Source organism: Heterodontus francisci, chromosome 1 (assembly GCF_036365525.1).
Source record: "Heterodontus francisci isolate sHetFra1 chromosome 1, sHetFra1.hap1, whole genome shotgun sequence".
In the NCBI taxonomy this organism is placed as follows: domain Eukaryota; kingdom Metazoa; phylum Chordata; class Chondrichthyes; order Heterodontiformes; family Heterodontidae; genus Heterodontus; species Heterodontus francisci.
Genome location: NC_090371.1, coordinates 63,839,675 through 63,857,467, shown reverse-complemented (window position 1 = coordinate 63,857,467; position 17,793 = coordinate 63,839,675). Strand labels below are relative to the sequence as shown.

Below are 17,793 nucleotides of genomic sequence, written 5' to 3'. Positions count from 1 at the left end.
GATCCAGGATTTTCACCCAGCAACAGTGAAGGGACGGCAATGTATTTCCAAGTCTGGATGGTGTCAGTTTCAGAGGGGAACTTGCAGGTGGTGGCGTTCCCTGTGTGTCTGCTGCCCTTGTTCTTCCAGGTGATATGTTTAGAAAGTGCTATCGAAGAAGCCTCAGCAAATTGCTACAGTGCATCTTGTAGATGGTACACACTGCTGTCACTGTGCGCCAGTGGTGGATAAATGAATGCTGAAAGTGGTGGGTGGGGTGCTTATCAAGCAGGCTGCTTTGTCTTGGATGGTGTTGAGCTTCCAGTGTTGCTGGGAATTGCACTCCTCCAGGCAAATGGAGAGTTCCATCACACTCCTGACTTGTGCCTCGTAGATGGCGGGCAGGCTTTGAGGTATCAGGAGGTGAGAGTTACTCGCCACAGAATTCCCAGCCTCTGACCTGCTCTTGTAGCAGTCTTTATATGACTGGTCCAGTTAGGTTTCTGGTCAATGGTAACCCTCCAGGATGTTGATGGTGGTGGATTCAGCGATCATAATCAAGTTGAATGTCAAGGGGAATGGTTAGACTCTCTCTTGTTGGAGATGGTCATTGCCTGGCACAAATGTTGCTTGCCACTTATCATCCCAAACCTGAATATTGTCCAGGTCTTCCTGCATGTGGGCACGGACTTTTGCAGTATGAGGAGTTGTGAATGGTACAGAACACTATGCAATCATCAGCGACCATTTCCACTTCTAACCATATGATGGAGGGAAGACTACTGATGAATCAGCTGAAGATGGTTGGGCCTAGGACTCTGCCTGAGGAACACCTGCAGTGATGTTCTGAGGCTAAGATGATTTTCCTCCAACAACCACAACCATCTTCCTTTGTGGTAGGTATGATTCCAGCCATTGGAGAGTTTGCTTCTGATTCCCAATGACTTCAAGTTTACTAGGGCTCCTTGATACCACATTCGGTCAAATGCTGGCTTGATATCAAGGGCAGTCATTCTGACTTCACTTCTGGTATTCAGCTCTTTTGTCCATGTTTGGACCAAGGTTGTAATGAGGTTTTGGAGCCAAGTGGTCCTGGCAGAACCCAAACTGAGCATCGGTGAGCAGGTTGTTGCTGAGTAAGTGCCGCTTGATAGCACTGTCAACACCACCTTCCATCACTTTGCTGATGATTGAGAGTAGACTGATGGGGCAGTAAATAGTCAGATTGGATTTGTTCTGCTTTTTGTGAACAGGACATACCTGAGCAATTGTGCACATTGTCAGGTAGATGGCAGTGTTGTAGCAGTGTTATAAAAGAGGTTTCAATGAAACTCTGAATTCAATCAATAAAATATAATTGGAGATATTTTGTTGATTATTTAAAGAAATTGGTAAGCATTGTGTTCTGAACACAGCAAGTCAACATGCCAGCTAAGTTAATTGTTACAATTTGAATTTTTTCTGTGTTTACTACTAGACTACAGCCTCTGTAAATAAATGAATCTTTACTAACTGCCATGTACAGCTTAGCATAACCAGGGTTCACAATTAATTCCTAGTCACAGTAAATCATTTACTGCATGGGATGAATACAATATGCTCCTATCATATCTGAAAACATAGTTGCCTGACCCATGTAATTTAGACAAATTTAGATAGTCAGATTTGAAGGATGATGTAGAGAGAAATAAAAATACATAGTAAGATACTGATCCACAATGGATTAATACACTTTTTTTGTATCAGCAAGCTCAGGGGTAGCACTATTCAGGGGTTATGGGTTTAAACCTCACTTCAGGGATCTGAGCATATAATCTGGGTTGGCACTTCAGTGCAACACAGAGCAATGTTAGAAGTGCCGTCTTTCTGATGACTATTCACAGCAAAGCAGAGGAGTTCTCCTGGTATCCTGGCCGACACTTATCCATCAAAAACAGGTGCTCTGGTCATTATTTGGGCAGCTGTTTGTGGCAGCTTGCTATGCACTAATTGCCTACCACATTTCCTACTCTACAACAGAGATGTACGTTTGAAATGTACATCACTAGCTGTAAACGGACATCCTGAAAGCTGCTATTAGAATGCAAGCTCTTTGTTTGGTTTAGTAAGTCACTTTTTACAGTCTATTGGTAACCAACATACCCTTTGAATGGGACAGTTAATTTTCTCTCTCAGAACTTCAATATGAGTTACTGCACAGGGATGACGTGGGTTGCAGTTCACCCACTGATTTCATTGCTCTCTTGTCGGAACAAAAAAGTTGCAACCAGAACTGCACTTTTACATCAAGGGACTCCTTTCAAGTAGAAAGTTATTTTCACATAAACAAGTAGTGATGTTATAGCTCGTCACCTTGGCAGATGAGGTATTCATGAAATTAATAGAACTTGATGCTTTTTTTGCACCTTTCCTCCAGATTGAGTTCCTCACCTTATAATTGAATGTTCTAACAGTTTGTTAATCTGAGAACAAGGCTGTCTACACCCATCTGCTAATCTGTATACATTATTACTTCTAAATGGTTCCCTCTCTCAATTAAGAGGAAGTATAATTAGTAAGCGCTTTCCCTGAAGACTTGGGCCTAGTTAAGGAAGGTAGCCTCTATTTTGGCTTGAACTTTATTTTAAAAACAAGTCCTAAAAAGAAAAATTATCTTTTTAATAAAAGCAACAAACCTCACAGCTTTGAGAGAATATCTAACAGATGTATCGCACCAAAGTGGATATTCTTCATATATGGCACAGAGGGCTAATCCCAGTCCTGTTCTCACTCAACAACCATGCACATGCACTTCCAGCACAAGTAGTGGATAACGATTACATCAATTTTGGCCACCCTAACTCAAAGGTGCTGAGGACAGCTGCAATACTTCAAACAAAGCATTGAATTAAATCATCTAGCCCAGCACAGAACAGAAATTCTCCACGGTTGGAATCATACCCAGGACAAAGGAAGATGACTGTGGTTGTTGGAGGCCAATCATCTCAACCCAGGATATTGATGCAGAAGTTCTTCAGGGTAGTGTCCTAGGCCCAACCTCTTCGGCTGCTTCATCAATGACATTCCTTCCTACAACCATTCGCAACTCCTCAGATACTGAAGCAGCCCATGTCCAGATGCAGCAAAACCTGGACAACATTCAGCCTTGGGCTGATAAGTGGCAAGTAACATTCACGCCATACAAGTGTCAGGCAACAACCATCTCCAACAAGAAAGAATCTAACCATCTCCCCTTTGACAATCAAAGGCATTACTGTCACCAAATAAACCAGCAAAAACTTGGGGGTTGCCACTGACCAGAAACTGAACTGAACCAGCCATATAAAAACTGTAGCTACAACAGCAGGTTCTTGCAATTCTACAGCAATCAATTCACCTCCTGACTCCTCAAAGCCTGTCCACCATCTACAAGGCACAACTCAGGAGTGTAATGGAGTGCTCTCCACTTGCCTGGATGAATGCAAGTCTAACAACACTCAAAAAGTTGAACACCATCCAGGACAAAGCATTGGCCCCTCATTCAGCACCTTCAGCATTCATTCCCTTCATCACCGACGCACAGTGGCAGCAGTGTGTACCATCTACAAGATGCACTGCAGCAACTCGTCAATGCTCCTTCAATAGCACCTTCCAAACCCGTGGCCTCTATCACCTAGAAGGACAAGGGCAGCAGATGCATCAGAACACCAATGCCTGAAATTTCCCCTCCAAGTCGCACACCATCCTGAACTATTGCTGTTCTTTCATAGTCACTGGGCCAAAATCCTGGAATTCCCTCCTGAACACAGTGAGTGTACCTACACCACATGGACGGCGGTGGTTCAAGAAGGCACCTCACTACCACTTGCTCAAGGGCAATTAGGGAAGTGAAATAAATACTGGGCTTGGCAGCGATGCACACATCCCAAGTGTCAATAAAGTAAAAAATGAAGATCTGGTTTATATGGTTCGGCGAATCATTTGCTTAATCGGTTGGGCAATTGAAAGAACCACTTCCCTGACAATATTAACATGAAAGCCACTTGCCTAAGTAGCTCTTTATTATTACTCTTTCACTAGAAAATACTATGAAAAAAAACTCAAAGGCCTAAATGACTGTAAATGGAAAACAAGCGCCACAGAGAAAAGAAACATTCATGTCAGAATACAAGAACATAAGAAATAGGAGCAGGAGTAGACCACATGAACCATCGAGCCTGTCCCACCATCCCATACAATCACAGCTGATCTTGGGATTCAACTCCACTTTCCCGCCCACTCCCCACATCCCTTGATTCCCTGAGAGACTAAATATCTGTCTCACAGAATCACAGAATAATAGTGAAGAGGCCCTTCGGCCCATCGAGTCTGCACCGATGCATTAAAACACCTGACCTGTCTACCTAATCCCATTTGCCAGCACTTGGCCCATAGCCTTGAATGTTATGACGTGCCAAGTGCTCATCCAGTTACTTTTTAAAGGATGTGAGGCAACCTGCCTCGACCACCCTCCCAGGCAGGGCATTCCAGACCGTCACCACCCTCTGGGTAAAACAGTTCTTCCTCAAATCCCCCTTAAACCTCCCACCCCTCACCTTAAACTTGTGACCCCTCGTAACTGACCCTTCAACTAAGGGCAACAGCTTCTCCCTATACACCCTGTCCATGCCCCTCATAATCTTATACACCTCGATCAGGTCACCCCTCAGTCTTCTCTGCTCCAGTGAAAACAACCCAAGCCTATCCAACCTCTTTCCATTGCTTAAATGTTCCATCCCAGGCAACATCTTGGTGAATCGCCTCTGCACCCCCTCCAATGCAATCACATCCTTCCTATAATGTGGCGACCAGAATTGCACACAGTACTCCAGCTGTGGCCTTACCAAAGTTCTGTACAACTCCAACATGACCTCCCTGCATTTGTAATCAATGCCTCGATTGATAAAGGCAAGTGTCCCATTTGCCTTTTTCACCACCCTATTAACCTGCCCTTCTACCTTCAGAGATCTATGGACAAACACGCCAAGGTCCCTTTGTTCCTCGGAACTTCCCAGTGTCAGGCCATTCATTGAATACTTCCGTGTCACATTACTCCTTCCAAAGTGTATCACCTCACACTTTTCAACGTTACATTCCATCTGCCACTTTTCTGCCCATTTGACCATCCCGTCTATATCTTCTTGTAACCTAAGACACTCCACCTCACTGTTAACCACTCAGCCAATCTTTGTGTCATCCGTGAACTTACTGATCCTACCCCCCACATAGTCATCTATGTCGTTTATATAAATGACAAACAATAGGGGATCCAGCACAGATCCCTGTGGTACGCCACTAGACACTGGCTTCCAGTCACTAAAACAGCCGTCTGTCATCACTCTGTCTCCTACAGCTAAGCCAATTTTGAATGCACCTAATCAAGTTACCCTGTATCCCATGTGCATTTGCTTTCTTGATAAGTGTCCCATGTGGGACCTTGGCCAAGGCTTTGCTGAAATCCATGTAAACTACATCAACTGCACTACCCTCATCTACACACACTGTCCAACCCAGCCTGAAATATATTTAATGATGGAGCACCAACTACCCTCTGGGGTAGAGAGTTCCAAAGATTCACAACCCTTTTCATGAAGAAATTTTGCCTCATCTCAGTTCTAAATGATCGTTCACTTATCCTGAGGCTGTGCCACTGTGTTGTAGATTTCGCAGCAGAAACAACCTCTCAGTGCCTACCCTGTCAAGCCCCTTCAGAATCCTGTAAATTTAAATGAGATCTCTTCTCATTTTTCTAAACTCCAGAGAGCACAGGCCTAATATATTCAGCCTCTCATCATAAGACAACCTTCTCATCCCAGGGACCAATCTAATGAACCTTTGCTGTACTGCCTCCAATGCAAGCATATCCTTCTTTAAATATGGAGACCAAAACTGCACATCAAAGTCCTGCACAATTGTTAGTAAGACTTCTTTATTTTTGTACTCCAAACCCCTTGCATTAAAGGCCAAGATGCCATTTGCCTTCCTAATTGCTTGCTGTACCAGCATGTACCAGCATGAGAATACTTGGCATCAGGTGGCAGGACTATATCTCCAACACAGAAGTCCTTGAAGCGGCCAACACCCCCAGCTTATACACACTACTGAGTCAGCGGCGCTTGAGATGGCTTGGCCATGTGAGCCGCATGGAAGATGGCAGGATCCCCAAAGACACATTGTACAGCGAGCTCGCCACTGGTATCAGACCTACCGGCCGTCCATGTCTCCGTTATAAAGACGTCTGCAAACGCGACATGAAATCGTGTGACATTGATCACAAGTCGTGGGAGTCAGTTGCCAGCATTCGCCAGAGCTGGCGGGCAGCCATAAAGACAGGGCTAAATTGTGGCGAGTCGAAGAGACTTAGTAGTTGGCAGGAAAAAAGACAGAGGCGCAAGGGGAGAGCCAACTGTGCAACAGCCCCAACAAACAAATTTCTCTGCAGCACCTGTGGAAGAGCCTGTCACTCCAGAATTGGCCTTTATAGCCACTCCAGGCGCTGCTTCACAAACCACTGACCACCTCCAGGCGCGTATCCATTGTCTCTCGAGATAAGGAGGCCCAAAAGAAAAGAAAGAACCAGCATGTCAACTTTGTGTTCCTTGTACAAATCTCTCTAAACATCAACATTTACAAGTTTCACGCCTTTTAAAAAAAAATTCTGCTCTCCTATTCTTATGACCAAAGTGAATAGCCTCACGCTTCCCCACATTATACTCCATCTGTCCACTCATTTAACCTGTCTATATCTCTTTGCAGCCTCCCCATGTACTCCTCACAGCTTGCATTTCCACCTTTGTATCATCAGTAAACTTTACATTACTCTCTGTCTCTTCGTCCAAGTCATTAGTAGATTGTAAATAGCTGATCCTTGCGACACCACTAGTCACAGCCTGCCAACGTGAAAATACCCCATTTTGCCTACTCTTTGCTTCATATCTGTTAACCAATCGTCTATCCATGCTAATATATTACTCCCAACTCCTCGAGCCCTTATCTTGCCTATTAACCTTTTGTGTGGTGCCTTTTCAAATGTCTTTTAGAAATCTAGGTATACTACATCTACTGCACCACCCACCCCCCCCCCACACTTTACCTACCCTACTAGTTACATCCTCAAAAAACTCTAATGAATTTGTCAAACACAATTTTCCTTTCATAAAACCATGCTGATTTTGCCTGATAATGCTATGATTTTCTAAGTGCATTGTTAAGACTTCCTTAATAATAGATTCTAACACTTTCACGACAACTGATGTCAGGCTAACTCACCCGTATTTCTGTTTTCTCTCTCCCTCCGGTCTTGAATAGCTAACTTATTGAATTTGCTAACTTATATTACAGGACTATAATCTATGTCTGACTGTGACTTATTAAAAAGAGCAAGTCAGCATCACAATATTCAAATGCAATTTTAGATTTGAAACCTAAAACAACGAACACCCAGTAAACAATTTGTTGCAAATTAGGAAATTAGAGACACGTGCGATAAAGGAACATCTGTAATTATGGGTGACTTTAATCTGCATATAGATTGGACAAATCAAATTAGTCACAATACCGTAGAGGAGGAATTCTTGGAGTGTATACGGGATGGTTTTCTGGACCAATATGTTGAGGAACCAACTAGAGAATAGGCCATCCTAGACTGGGTATTGTGTAATGAGAGAGGAATAATTGACAATCTAGTGGTGAGAGACCCATTGGGGATGAGCGACCATAATATGATAGAATTCTTCTTCAAGATGGAACGTGACGTAGTCGATTCTGAAACTAGGGTCCTGAATCTTAGTAAAGGAAACTATGAAGGTATGAGGTGCGAGTTGGCTATGACGGATTGGGAAACATTACTTAAAAGGACGACGGTGTTAAGGCAATGGCAAACATTCAAAGAGCGCATAGATGAACTGCAACAATTGTTTATTCCTGTCTGGCACAAAAGTAAAACGGGGAAGGTAGCCAAACCATGGCTTACAAGAGATACCATGGCTTACAAGAGATAGCACTAGATCCAAGGAAGAGGCATATAAATCGCCAGAAAAAACAACAGACCTGAGGATTGGGAGCAGTTTAGATTTCAGCAAAGGAGGACCAAGGGATTGATTAAGAAGGGGAAAATAGAGTACGAGAGCAAGCTTGCAAGGAACATAAAAACTGATTGTAAAAGTTTCTATAGGGATGTGAAGAGAAAAAAATTGGTGAAGACAAATGTAGGTCCCTTACAGTCAGAAACTGGGGAATTTATTATGAGGAACAAAGAAATGACTGACCAACTAAATGCACACTTTGTTTCTGTCTTCACAAAGGAGGACACAAATATCATACCAGAAATGTTGGGGAACACAGCGCTTAGTGACAGAGAGGACTGAAGGAATTCAGTATTAGTAGAGAAATGGTGTTAGGGAAATTGATGGGATTGAAGGCCGATAAATCCCCAGGGCCTGATGGTATGCATCCCAGAGTACTTAAGGAAGTGGCCCTAGAAATAGTGGATGAATTGGTGGCCATCTTCCAAGATTCTATAGACTCTGGAACAGTTCCTACAGATTGGAGGGTAGCTAATGTAACCCCGCTATTTAAAAAGGGAGGTAGAGAGAAAGCAGGGAATTATAGACCAGTCAGCCTGACGTCGGTAGTGGGGAAAATTCTAGAGTCCATTATCAAAGATTTTATCGCAGAGCACTTGAAGAACAGTGGTAGAATTGGGCAGAGTCAGCATAGATTTACGAAAGGGAAATCATGCTTGACAAATCTACTAGAATTCTTCAAGGATGTAATCAATAGAGTTGATGAGGGGGAGCCAGTGGATGTCGTTTATTTGGACTTTCAGAAGGCTTTCGACAAAGTCCCACATAAGAGATTAGCGTGTAAATTTAAAGCCCATGGGATTGGGGGTAGTGTATTGCGATGGATAGAAAATTGGTTGGCGGACAGGAAACAAAGAGTAGGGATAAATGGGTCTTTTTCCGAATGGCAGGCAGTGACTAGTGGGGTACCGCAGGGATCGGAGCTAGGACCCCAGCTATTCACAATATACATTAATGATTTAGATGAGGGAACTAAATGTAATATCTCCAAATTTGCAGATGACACAAAACTGGGTGGGAGGATGAGTTGTGAGAAGGATGCAGAGAGGCTTCAGGGTGATTTGGACAAGTTCAGTGAGTGGGATAATGCATGGCAGATGCAGTATAATGTGGATAAATGTGAGGTTATCCACTTTGGTAGCAAAAACAAGAAGGCAGATTATTATCTGAATGGCTGTAAACTGAGAGGGGAATATGCAGCGAGACCTGGGTGTTCTCGTACACCAGTCGCTGAAGGTAAGCATGCAGGTACAACAGGCGGTAAAAAAGGCAAATGTTATGTTGGCCTTCATAGCAAGAGGATTCGAGTACAGGAGCAGGGATGTCTTAGTGCAATTTCACAGGGCCTTGGTGAAGCCACACCTGGAATATTGTTTGCAGATTTGGTCTCCTTATCTGAGGAAGGATGTTCTTGCTATAGAGGGAATGCAGCGAAGGTTTACCAGACTGATTCCTGGGATGGCGGGACTGACATATGAGGAGAGATTGAGTCGGTTAGGATTATATTCACTGGAGTTCAGAAGAGTGAGGGGGGATCTCATAGAAACCTATAAAATCCTAACAGGACTTGACAGGGTAGATGCAGGAAGGATGTTCCCGACGGCGGGGGAGTCCAGAACCAGGGGTCATAGTCTAAGGATACGGGGTAAACCTTTCAAGACTGAGATGAGGAGAAATTTCTTCACGCAGAGAGTGGTGAGCCTGTGGAATTCCCTACCACAGAAAGCAGTTGAGGCCAAAACATTGTATGTTTTCAAGGAGTTAGATATAGCTGTTGGGTCTAAAGGGATCAAAGGGTACGGGGAGAAAGCAGGAACAGGTTACTGAGTTGGATGATCAGCCATGATCATATTGAATGGCGAAGCAGGCTCGAAGGGCCGAATGACCTACTCCTGCTCCTATTTTCTATATTTCTATGTGCAGTAAGTTACACTTTATGCTTTAATATGAAAGAAATGAGAGCCAGAATTGTGTATGCTTACCTTGAGAGATATGGATCCAGCTGCAAGAAAGTGATCAACATCAATGACAGAAGACAGAAGCCCAGCTAGAAGTACTTCATAAAAATCACTCTTCTTTCTCAATCCAATCACAATTGCCCAAGACCACAGTCCAATGACACCATGTACTGCGTTATCTGAAACAGCCCTAAGCCAGAAGTTGTTATGTATTAAAGAAAACTTTAAACACTGGTCTGATAGGAAGCAGAAAACTCCTAGGCCTATGCTCGAGATGACTGATGCTGTGCTGAACGTTTTAAGTAGTGCTCGTGCATTTTCTGTCTCTGTTGCCATTGTCATTGTGGATTGTTTCGACGTGAACATCGTACAATGTGAGTATCATCCATGGTATATTAAGCCAGCATTCCTCATTCTAGATCAAGAAAAGAACAGATTTTGTTATTGTTAACCTCAAATTTACAATGAAAGCAAAGCAGTTTATGGTACCAGTAGAGTAAGATCTGAAAATGTTGGAGGATGCATGAACCACATTTTGACTGTATAGTAACAGTAGATCAAGAAGGGAATTCTTTCTGCAAACTTCTAGCCAATCTATTAAGCGTACACACTTGAAAATGCTTCCCCCTTGGATTGCACAGACCAAAGTAACAGCTTACATTATCTAGAATATGTATTACATTCTTCTACATGAATATCCCAGTTGTTCAACTCAATGACAATACTTATTGGTTATTGGTTACTCATTAGTCTTTGCAAGATTGTAGCTGGCTGAAAGAACTACAAATCTCCTTTTCCCAGCAACAAATTGCACGTGTGCGTGTGTGTGTGTCTGTGTGTTGGCAACCTTCCATCTACAAAAGGCGATGGACACATAGCAAATAATCCATTTTAGTGGGGTGTCTTCTCTTGGTGCACCTTTGTTAATGGTTGTGAAGGCCAATCCTTGAGAGGCAGGTTCTACCACGAGTGCTGCACGTGAAGCTGCCAAGTGACGCTGTGAGTTGTTGTTGTTTTTGACATTGGCGTCTGTTGCCAAGCTGCTGCAGTCACTGGTCATCGTGGTAGTGCACAGGATGTGTCACCATTTCCCTCTTCCGCCAGCTAGTGACTTCCAAATGCGATAGTCAACATTTAGGGCCTTCATGTCACGCTTGCAAGTATCCTTGAAATGGAGCTTTGGGCGCCCCACTGGTCGACTGGCCCCAGCTACCTCAGCAAACAGAAGGTCCTTGGGTATGTGATCGTCTTCCATCCTGCGGACGTGTCTGATTCACCAAAGCTGCCTCTGTTTGATTAGTGCCAATACACCTGGGAGCTCTGCTTTTGAGAGGACTGCTGCATTCATGATTTTATCCTGCCAAGATATACCCATAACGTGCTGCAGCCAGTGAAGATGGAAATTATTGAACTTCTTTCTGGTAGCTCCAGGTTTCCCATGTTTCACAGCTATTCAGCAAAGTGCTGAGAACACAGGCCTTATAAATCACCAGCTTGGTCCTAAGGGTCAGCTTGGTGTTATCCAATGTGCATTTTGCAAATCGGCCAAAGGTGGTAGCTGCTTTCCCTATGCATCTATTGAGCTCTGCATCAGGGGACAGATTATCTGTCACCATGGACTCAAGGTAGCAGAATTTGCTAACCACTTCCAGTGGGGTGTTAGTTAGTGTAATCAGGGGCAGAGATGCAACACCTTGAAAAATAACCACATTTTTATTTAGGCTTATAGTCAAGGAGAACAAGTTACAGGCATGGGAGAGACAGTCCATGAGTCTTTGTAGCTGAGATTCCATGTGGGTGACTAGTGCAGCATCATCAGCGTAGAGGAGTTCTCTTATCAGGACACAATGTGTTTTTGTCTTCGCTTTCAGCCTTGATAGATTGTACAGCTTGCTGTCTGACCTAGTGTGCAAGTAAACTCCTTGCATATCTGCAAGGTAGGCGAAGATCAGGAACATGGAGAAGAAGATGCCAAATAGAGTGGGGGCTACGATAAACCCTGTTTCACTCCATTCTTCACTTTGAAACTGTGGGAAGGGGAGCCATCAAACTGTACAGTGCAGTGCGTGTTGTCATAAAGGAGCAGATGAGACTGAGGAGCTTCAGTGGACAGCCAATTTTTCCCAAAATCTTGTCGAGTCCTTCTCTGCTGATGGTGTCAAATGCCTTAGTGAGATCCACAAACATAAGGTAAAAGGAGAATACTCTATTCCCTACATTTCTGTTGTAACTGGTGCATGGAGAAGATCATATCCACAGTTGATCTGCCGGCATGGAAACCACACTGTGCTTCCGGGTACACAGGATGTGTCACCATTTCCCTCTTCCGCCAGCTAGTGACTTCCAAGTGCGATAGTCAACATTTAGGGCCTTCATGTCACGCTTACAAGTATCCTTGAAATGCAGCTTTGGGCACCCCACTGGTCGACTGGTCCCAGCTACCTCCGCAAGTAAGTGGAGTCTTTTAAGTATGACCCTAGCAAAGGCCTTCCCCATGACGCTAAGGAGTGAGATGTCCCTGTAGTTGTTGCAGTCTCCTCTACTGCCTTTGTTTTTGTATACTGTGACGATTTTGGTGCCACTCATCTCCTGTAGAATGGAGCCTACTTTCCAGCAGAGGAGAGGGTCATAAAGGTGTGGCAATAGGTGGGGCTTTCCATGCTTGAACAGTTCGGCTGGGATTCCGTCCTTGTCGGGTGTCCTTCTGTTCACAAGACAGTCTATGGCCTTCTCGAGCTCCTGTGATGAATGTTCTTCATCTAACTCATCCATGACAGGAAGTTGCGGGAGAGGATCAAGCACAGACTGGGTGATGTCTGACTCAGGAGTATAGCTCACAATAGCGTTCAGCCCAGCGGGACATCTGTTTACTTCTCTTGGTGTATACTTCACCATCTGCCGCCTTTAGGGGAGCAACTTTCGTGATGGCAAGGCCAAGCACCCTCTTGAACCCTCTGTACATAGCCCGTAGATTTCCTTTGTCACATGCAGTTTGGACTTTTTGACATAAGTTGAACCAGTGTTTGTTTGTGCAGTATCTCCCTGTCTTTTGCACAGCTGTTTTGGCTACTTTCAGGTCTTTCAGTGTCATAGCTGTTGGGTTTATGTTGTGCATCATGTAGGCTTTGTTTTTTGCATCAATGACAGATATCATCCCAGCTGAGTAGGTCTCAAGCCAGTCCTGGTTGCGGGTTCCACCTTCACCAAATGATGCTTCTACTTCTTCATGGATGATTGAGCTTAGTGACTTCCAAGCTTCATCGATACCAGCATCAGCACTTCCCGGTAAAGCTATGTGGGTAGCAAGCGTTCTTGCAACAGTGTGAAGTGCTGGTATTTGGCATCATTGCGTGTACAAAGGATGTTGAAACGTGGTTGAAATGTGATAAATTACATTTATATGGTGCCTTTAACACAGTAATATGTCACAATGCACTTCATAGGTGGGTTATCAGACAAAATCTGAGATTATGTACTAACTAATGCTGTCAGTGACATCTGCACTTCTGCTTGGAATTGACTGGGCCATTGGTTGATGATATAAACTCATTGGTTAAATTTTAAATCTAAATCTTTAATAAAGATTGGTTTCAAATCCAGTGCAAAAGCAGCAGTTTGAAGCATTCTTCTGGAAAATCCCAGTCATCATAGAAATGTCTCTGTTCATGTGAAAGCAACCCCTAAAATTTGATCTGCAGAACAAACCCTCTTCTTACCACCAGCCTGAGCCATCCTCGTGGCTTCTTGCAACGTGCTGTACTTTTTTTTAAGCCTTAAGCAAAATATAAATAACAATATTTTTTTCAGGTGCTGAAGGGAACGATGATTAAAATGGACAGCCCTTACGATTGGCAGCAGGTGATAAAGAATTGTTCACCGCAGTCCTTCCTTGAAAGGAAGAACAGTGTAAGAGGAACCACAGTTCTCTCATTATAGAATCTCCTTCATCAACCGAGGAGTCGACTGGAAAGGACCTAAATACACAGCCAAATCTCTGGTCAAAATGATAATTTTGCCCTTGCTATGAAGTCCTTGCAATTTCATGCTATAAATCCAACCCAAAACGTCTACGTCCAAGCTTCTTTCTGACCACCAATTTTTAATGTATGAAATATACGAACAAGAAACACCTCAGATTTCCAGTAAATATAAATGCATAATTTCTTATGCTTGGGGATAATTAGTATATTCAGTAGTATAATAATATATTCCATCTTTGATTTTCCTTACAGGTGGTCATTTAACCATATAGCATCAAGCAATCCCAATAAAAAAAAAGTGTTGGAAATCTGAAATAAAAACAGGTAAAAATTACAAATACACAACAGGTCAGACAGTATCTGAAAAAGAAACTAACTCAAATGAAAGTTCATAGCTGAAATGCTAGCCTATTTTTCTCTTTCAAATGTTGAGTGATCTGATGCTTTCTTATTTTCAGCATTAAATTTATTAAGTAAACAAAAATATGAATACTTTTTAATATTTTAGGAAAATCACATTTTTATGAATATGTTTGTTTATTGTTCTTAAAATACCCTATTGGCTATTGATGTCTTAAGACAAGCACTTAAGCAATCATTTAAACTTCTTACATAAATTACAAAAAACTGAGATTGATGGATTTTTGTTAATAAATGTATTAAGGGATATGGGGCACAGTTGGGTATATGGAGCTAGGTCATAGATCAACCATGATCTCACTGAATGGCGAAACAGGCTCGAGGGGCTAAATGGCCTATTACTACAAACTTTCACACATCTTTCCTTCTCTGGAGAGTATTTAACTTTATCTATATAAAAGTGCTCCTCCAGTATATCTCCAACCCATCCAGTCCCCTAGATTAGTTGAAGTGATAAACCTATTTTGTTTGAAATTGTGTCTTGGAATCCCATATATGCGCTGGAAGGTGCACTTGCAGATTTCTCAGAGAACACATATTTAAAATGTTAAGATAGGTAGGGTAGGAGAATAATGCTGTTTACAATTATACTTTCTAACTGATTAGTTAGACCACACCTGGAGTACTGTGTGCAGTTTTGGTCCCCTTACCTTAGGAAGGATATTATTGCCATAGAGGGAGTGCAACGAAAGTTCACCAGACTTGTTCGCAGGATGACAGGACTGCCCTATGAAGAGAGATTGGGGAAACGGGGCCTGCATTCTCGAGAGTTTCGAAGAATGAGAGGTGACCTCATTGAAACCTACAAAATACTTAAAGGAATAGACAGGGTAGATGCAGGTAAGATGTTTCCCCTGGTTGGGGAGTCTAGAACCAGGGGACACAATTTCAAAATAAGGGGGAGGCCAATTAGGACTGAGATGAGGAGAAATTTCTTTACTCAGAGGGTTGTGAATCTTTGGAATTCTCTACCCCAAAGGGCTGTGGAAGCTCAGTTATTGAGTATGTTTAAAGCAGAGATTGACAGATTTCTAAATATCAATGACATAAAGGGATATGAGGATAAGGCATTGAAGTGGATGATCAGCCATGATCGTATTGAATGGCAGAGCAGGTTCGAAGGGCTGAATGGCTTACTCCTGCTCCTCTGTTGCTAGATTACTGATGGTTGCAGCAAGAATAATTATCACTAAAATAAATACTGCTTTCAAATACTCAGTGTATCTAAACAATTAACTGAACTGAAGTCCCTCATAGAGAGGGATACAGCACTGAAACAGGCCCTTCGGCCCACCGGGTCTGTGCCGACCATCAACCACCCATTTATACTAATCCTACATTAATCCCATATTCCCCATACATCCCCACCTTCCCTCAATTCTCCTACCACCTACCTACACTAGGGGCAATTTACAATGGCCAATTTACCTATCAAACTGCAAGTCTTTGGCTGTGGGAGGAAATCGGCGCCCGGCAGAAACCCACGCAGTCACAGGGAGAACTTGCTAACTCCGCACAGGCAGTACCACAGAACTGAACCCGGGTCGCTGGAGCAGTGAGGCTGCGGTGCTAACCACTGCGCCACTCTGCTGCCCAAATTTTCAATTCATTTTCCATGTTAATGGGAAAATGGCACAAGTAAAATGGATTACATTTTGATGAGGTTCTCCTGCATTTGTCCTGTGTATTTGTAGATTATGGAATCTTGCTTCTTTAGGGAAAAAATTTAATTTAACAAATATTACTATGATCTAATCCCTTTGGTAGCTGGACAAAACACAGGAATTGTGAGGGAACGATCACAAATGCTGGAAATGTGGAACAAATGTAGAAAATATTGAAAATAAATCACATTTTTAGCACTTGAAACAGAAACACAATGTTTTGAGGACAAGAATGGCACCCACACAAAGCTTCAACCAGTCTTTTAGACTGATGTTAGCTGACTTGTTGGGTATCTCTACCAGTTTATGTTATTAATCAATTATTTATATAATTATATATACTCGGATTATAAAATGACTTGTGAGAAAACCGAAGACCTTAGGCTCTGATATCATCAGTTACTGTATTAGACAAAGAGACACACACATCTTTGTCTGCCGGGATTCTCATCCCTATTTCTCCCACACTGACCTTAGATGGACAACAACCGTACACTGAGCCAAACCCCCCCTGATCGATGCATAGTTCAATAATGAATTATGTGCAGTATATTAAAAGCCTTTGGTACATGCGCTAATGAATGAGCCAAGCCCCTCTCATCACCAGCCCCAACTGTCCACACCTCACCAGCAGTGACAAACATCTTTGCACCCATCAGCGAGAATCGGCAGAACATCTGATCGTTAAGATACCACTCACTACTGCTCTAAGGTTGTTTTACTGTACCAGACGACAGTCTCCTCAATGCCTCTCCCTTCCACCCTCGCCACCTACCTGTCTTCCTGCAGGGCTCCCTCAGCTACAACACCGTCACCCCGGCTCCACTGCCACTGCCACTGCCCCCGCCCGACTCAACGCCGTGCTGATTGGCCGTTATCTTCCGGCACCTTCGCTCAATTGGTTGCGCTGCATGCCAATCAAAGAGCACTTGCCTCACGCGTGCGCAAACATTGAGGCCCCGCCCATCGCCGCTCGCCTCCATTGATTGGCGGTTAGTCCTGCCTTCCTTTCATCTGATTGGTGAGGTTCCACGTCAATCAATGGATAAAGTGCGATGACGTCAGACGCTCGTGGCGAAAAAGCCGAGTTCGTTTAACTGTTTTCTGGGAGTGGATTTTACGATGAGTAAAGTTTAATAATTCCTTTACTTTCTTAAACAGGAATTGCCCGGGAGCGAATCCATTTGGCACTGGATATCGATGCGCATAACAACTACAAGGCTCCTTCTGTTCCGAGGCTCCCACAGCTGTCACTCAACAGAGAGTGGATATAAACACTTTACAATAGCTTTGCAATTATTAGCTGCGGCTGTTTGTATAGTTACGGCACGTTAGAGGCAGGGGTCTCCTTAAAAGAAACCTTGACCCGACTGTCCTTGCGAAACTATCTATCCCGCCCCACCAACTTCACCCTTCAGTCTCCAATCTTCTCACTGACGCTCATTTTGGGATCCGTTAGGGCCAAACAAATCCTGACCTCGTTACAGCCTTGGTCTAAACTTGAACAAAAGAGCTGAACTCCAGAGGTGAGAATGACTGCACTTGACAGCAAGGCAGCATTTGACCGAATATGGCAACAAAGAGCCTGAACAAAACTGCAGCCAATGGGAATTTGGGGGGAAATCCCCACTGCTTGGAGTCATACCTAGCACAAAGGAAGATGGTTGTTAGAGGTGAAGCATCTTAGTCC

General features: G+C 43.4%; 1 protein-coding gene across 6 annotated transcripts in view; it reads right to left on the bottom strand.

The window, feature by feature from the left end:
* tmem267 (transmembrane protein 267) overlaps nucleotides 1–16,947 on the bottom strand; it is a 47,235-nt gene extending 30,288 nt beyond the window's left edge. For 2 of the 6 annotated variants that reach the window (XR_010976634.1, XM_068048585.1), the window contains exons 1-2: nucleotides 16,879–16,947; nucleotides 10,064–10,454 (exon numbers count right to left, since the gene is read on the bottom strand). Coding sequence is in view for 5 of the 6 variants with exons in the window: in XM_068048585.1 (XP_067904686.1) it covers nucleotides 10,064–10,405 (342 nt within the window). In the remaining variant the exon portion in view is untranslated. The other 4 variants (XM_068048872.1, XM_068048746.1, XM_068048660.1 and 1 more) reach the window with 4 other exon arrangements.
* Nucleotides 16,948–17,793: the final 846 nt, after the last annotated feature.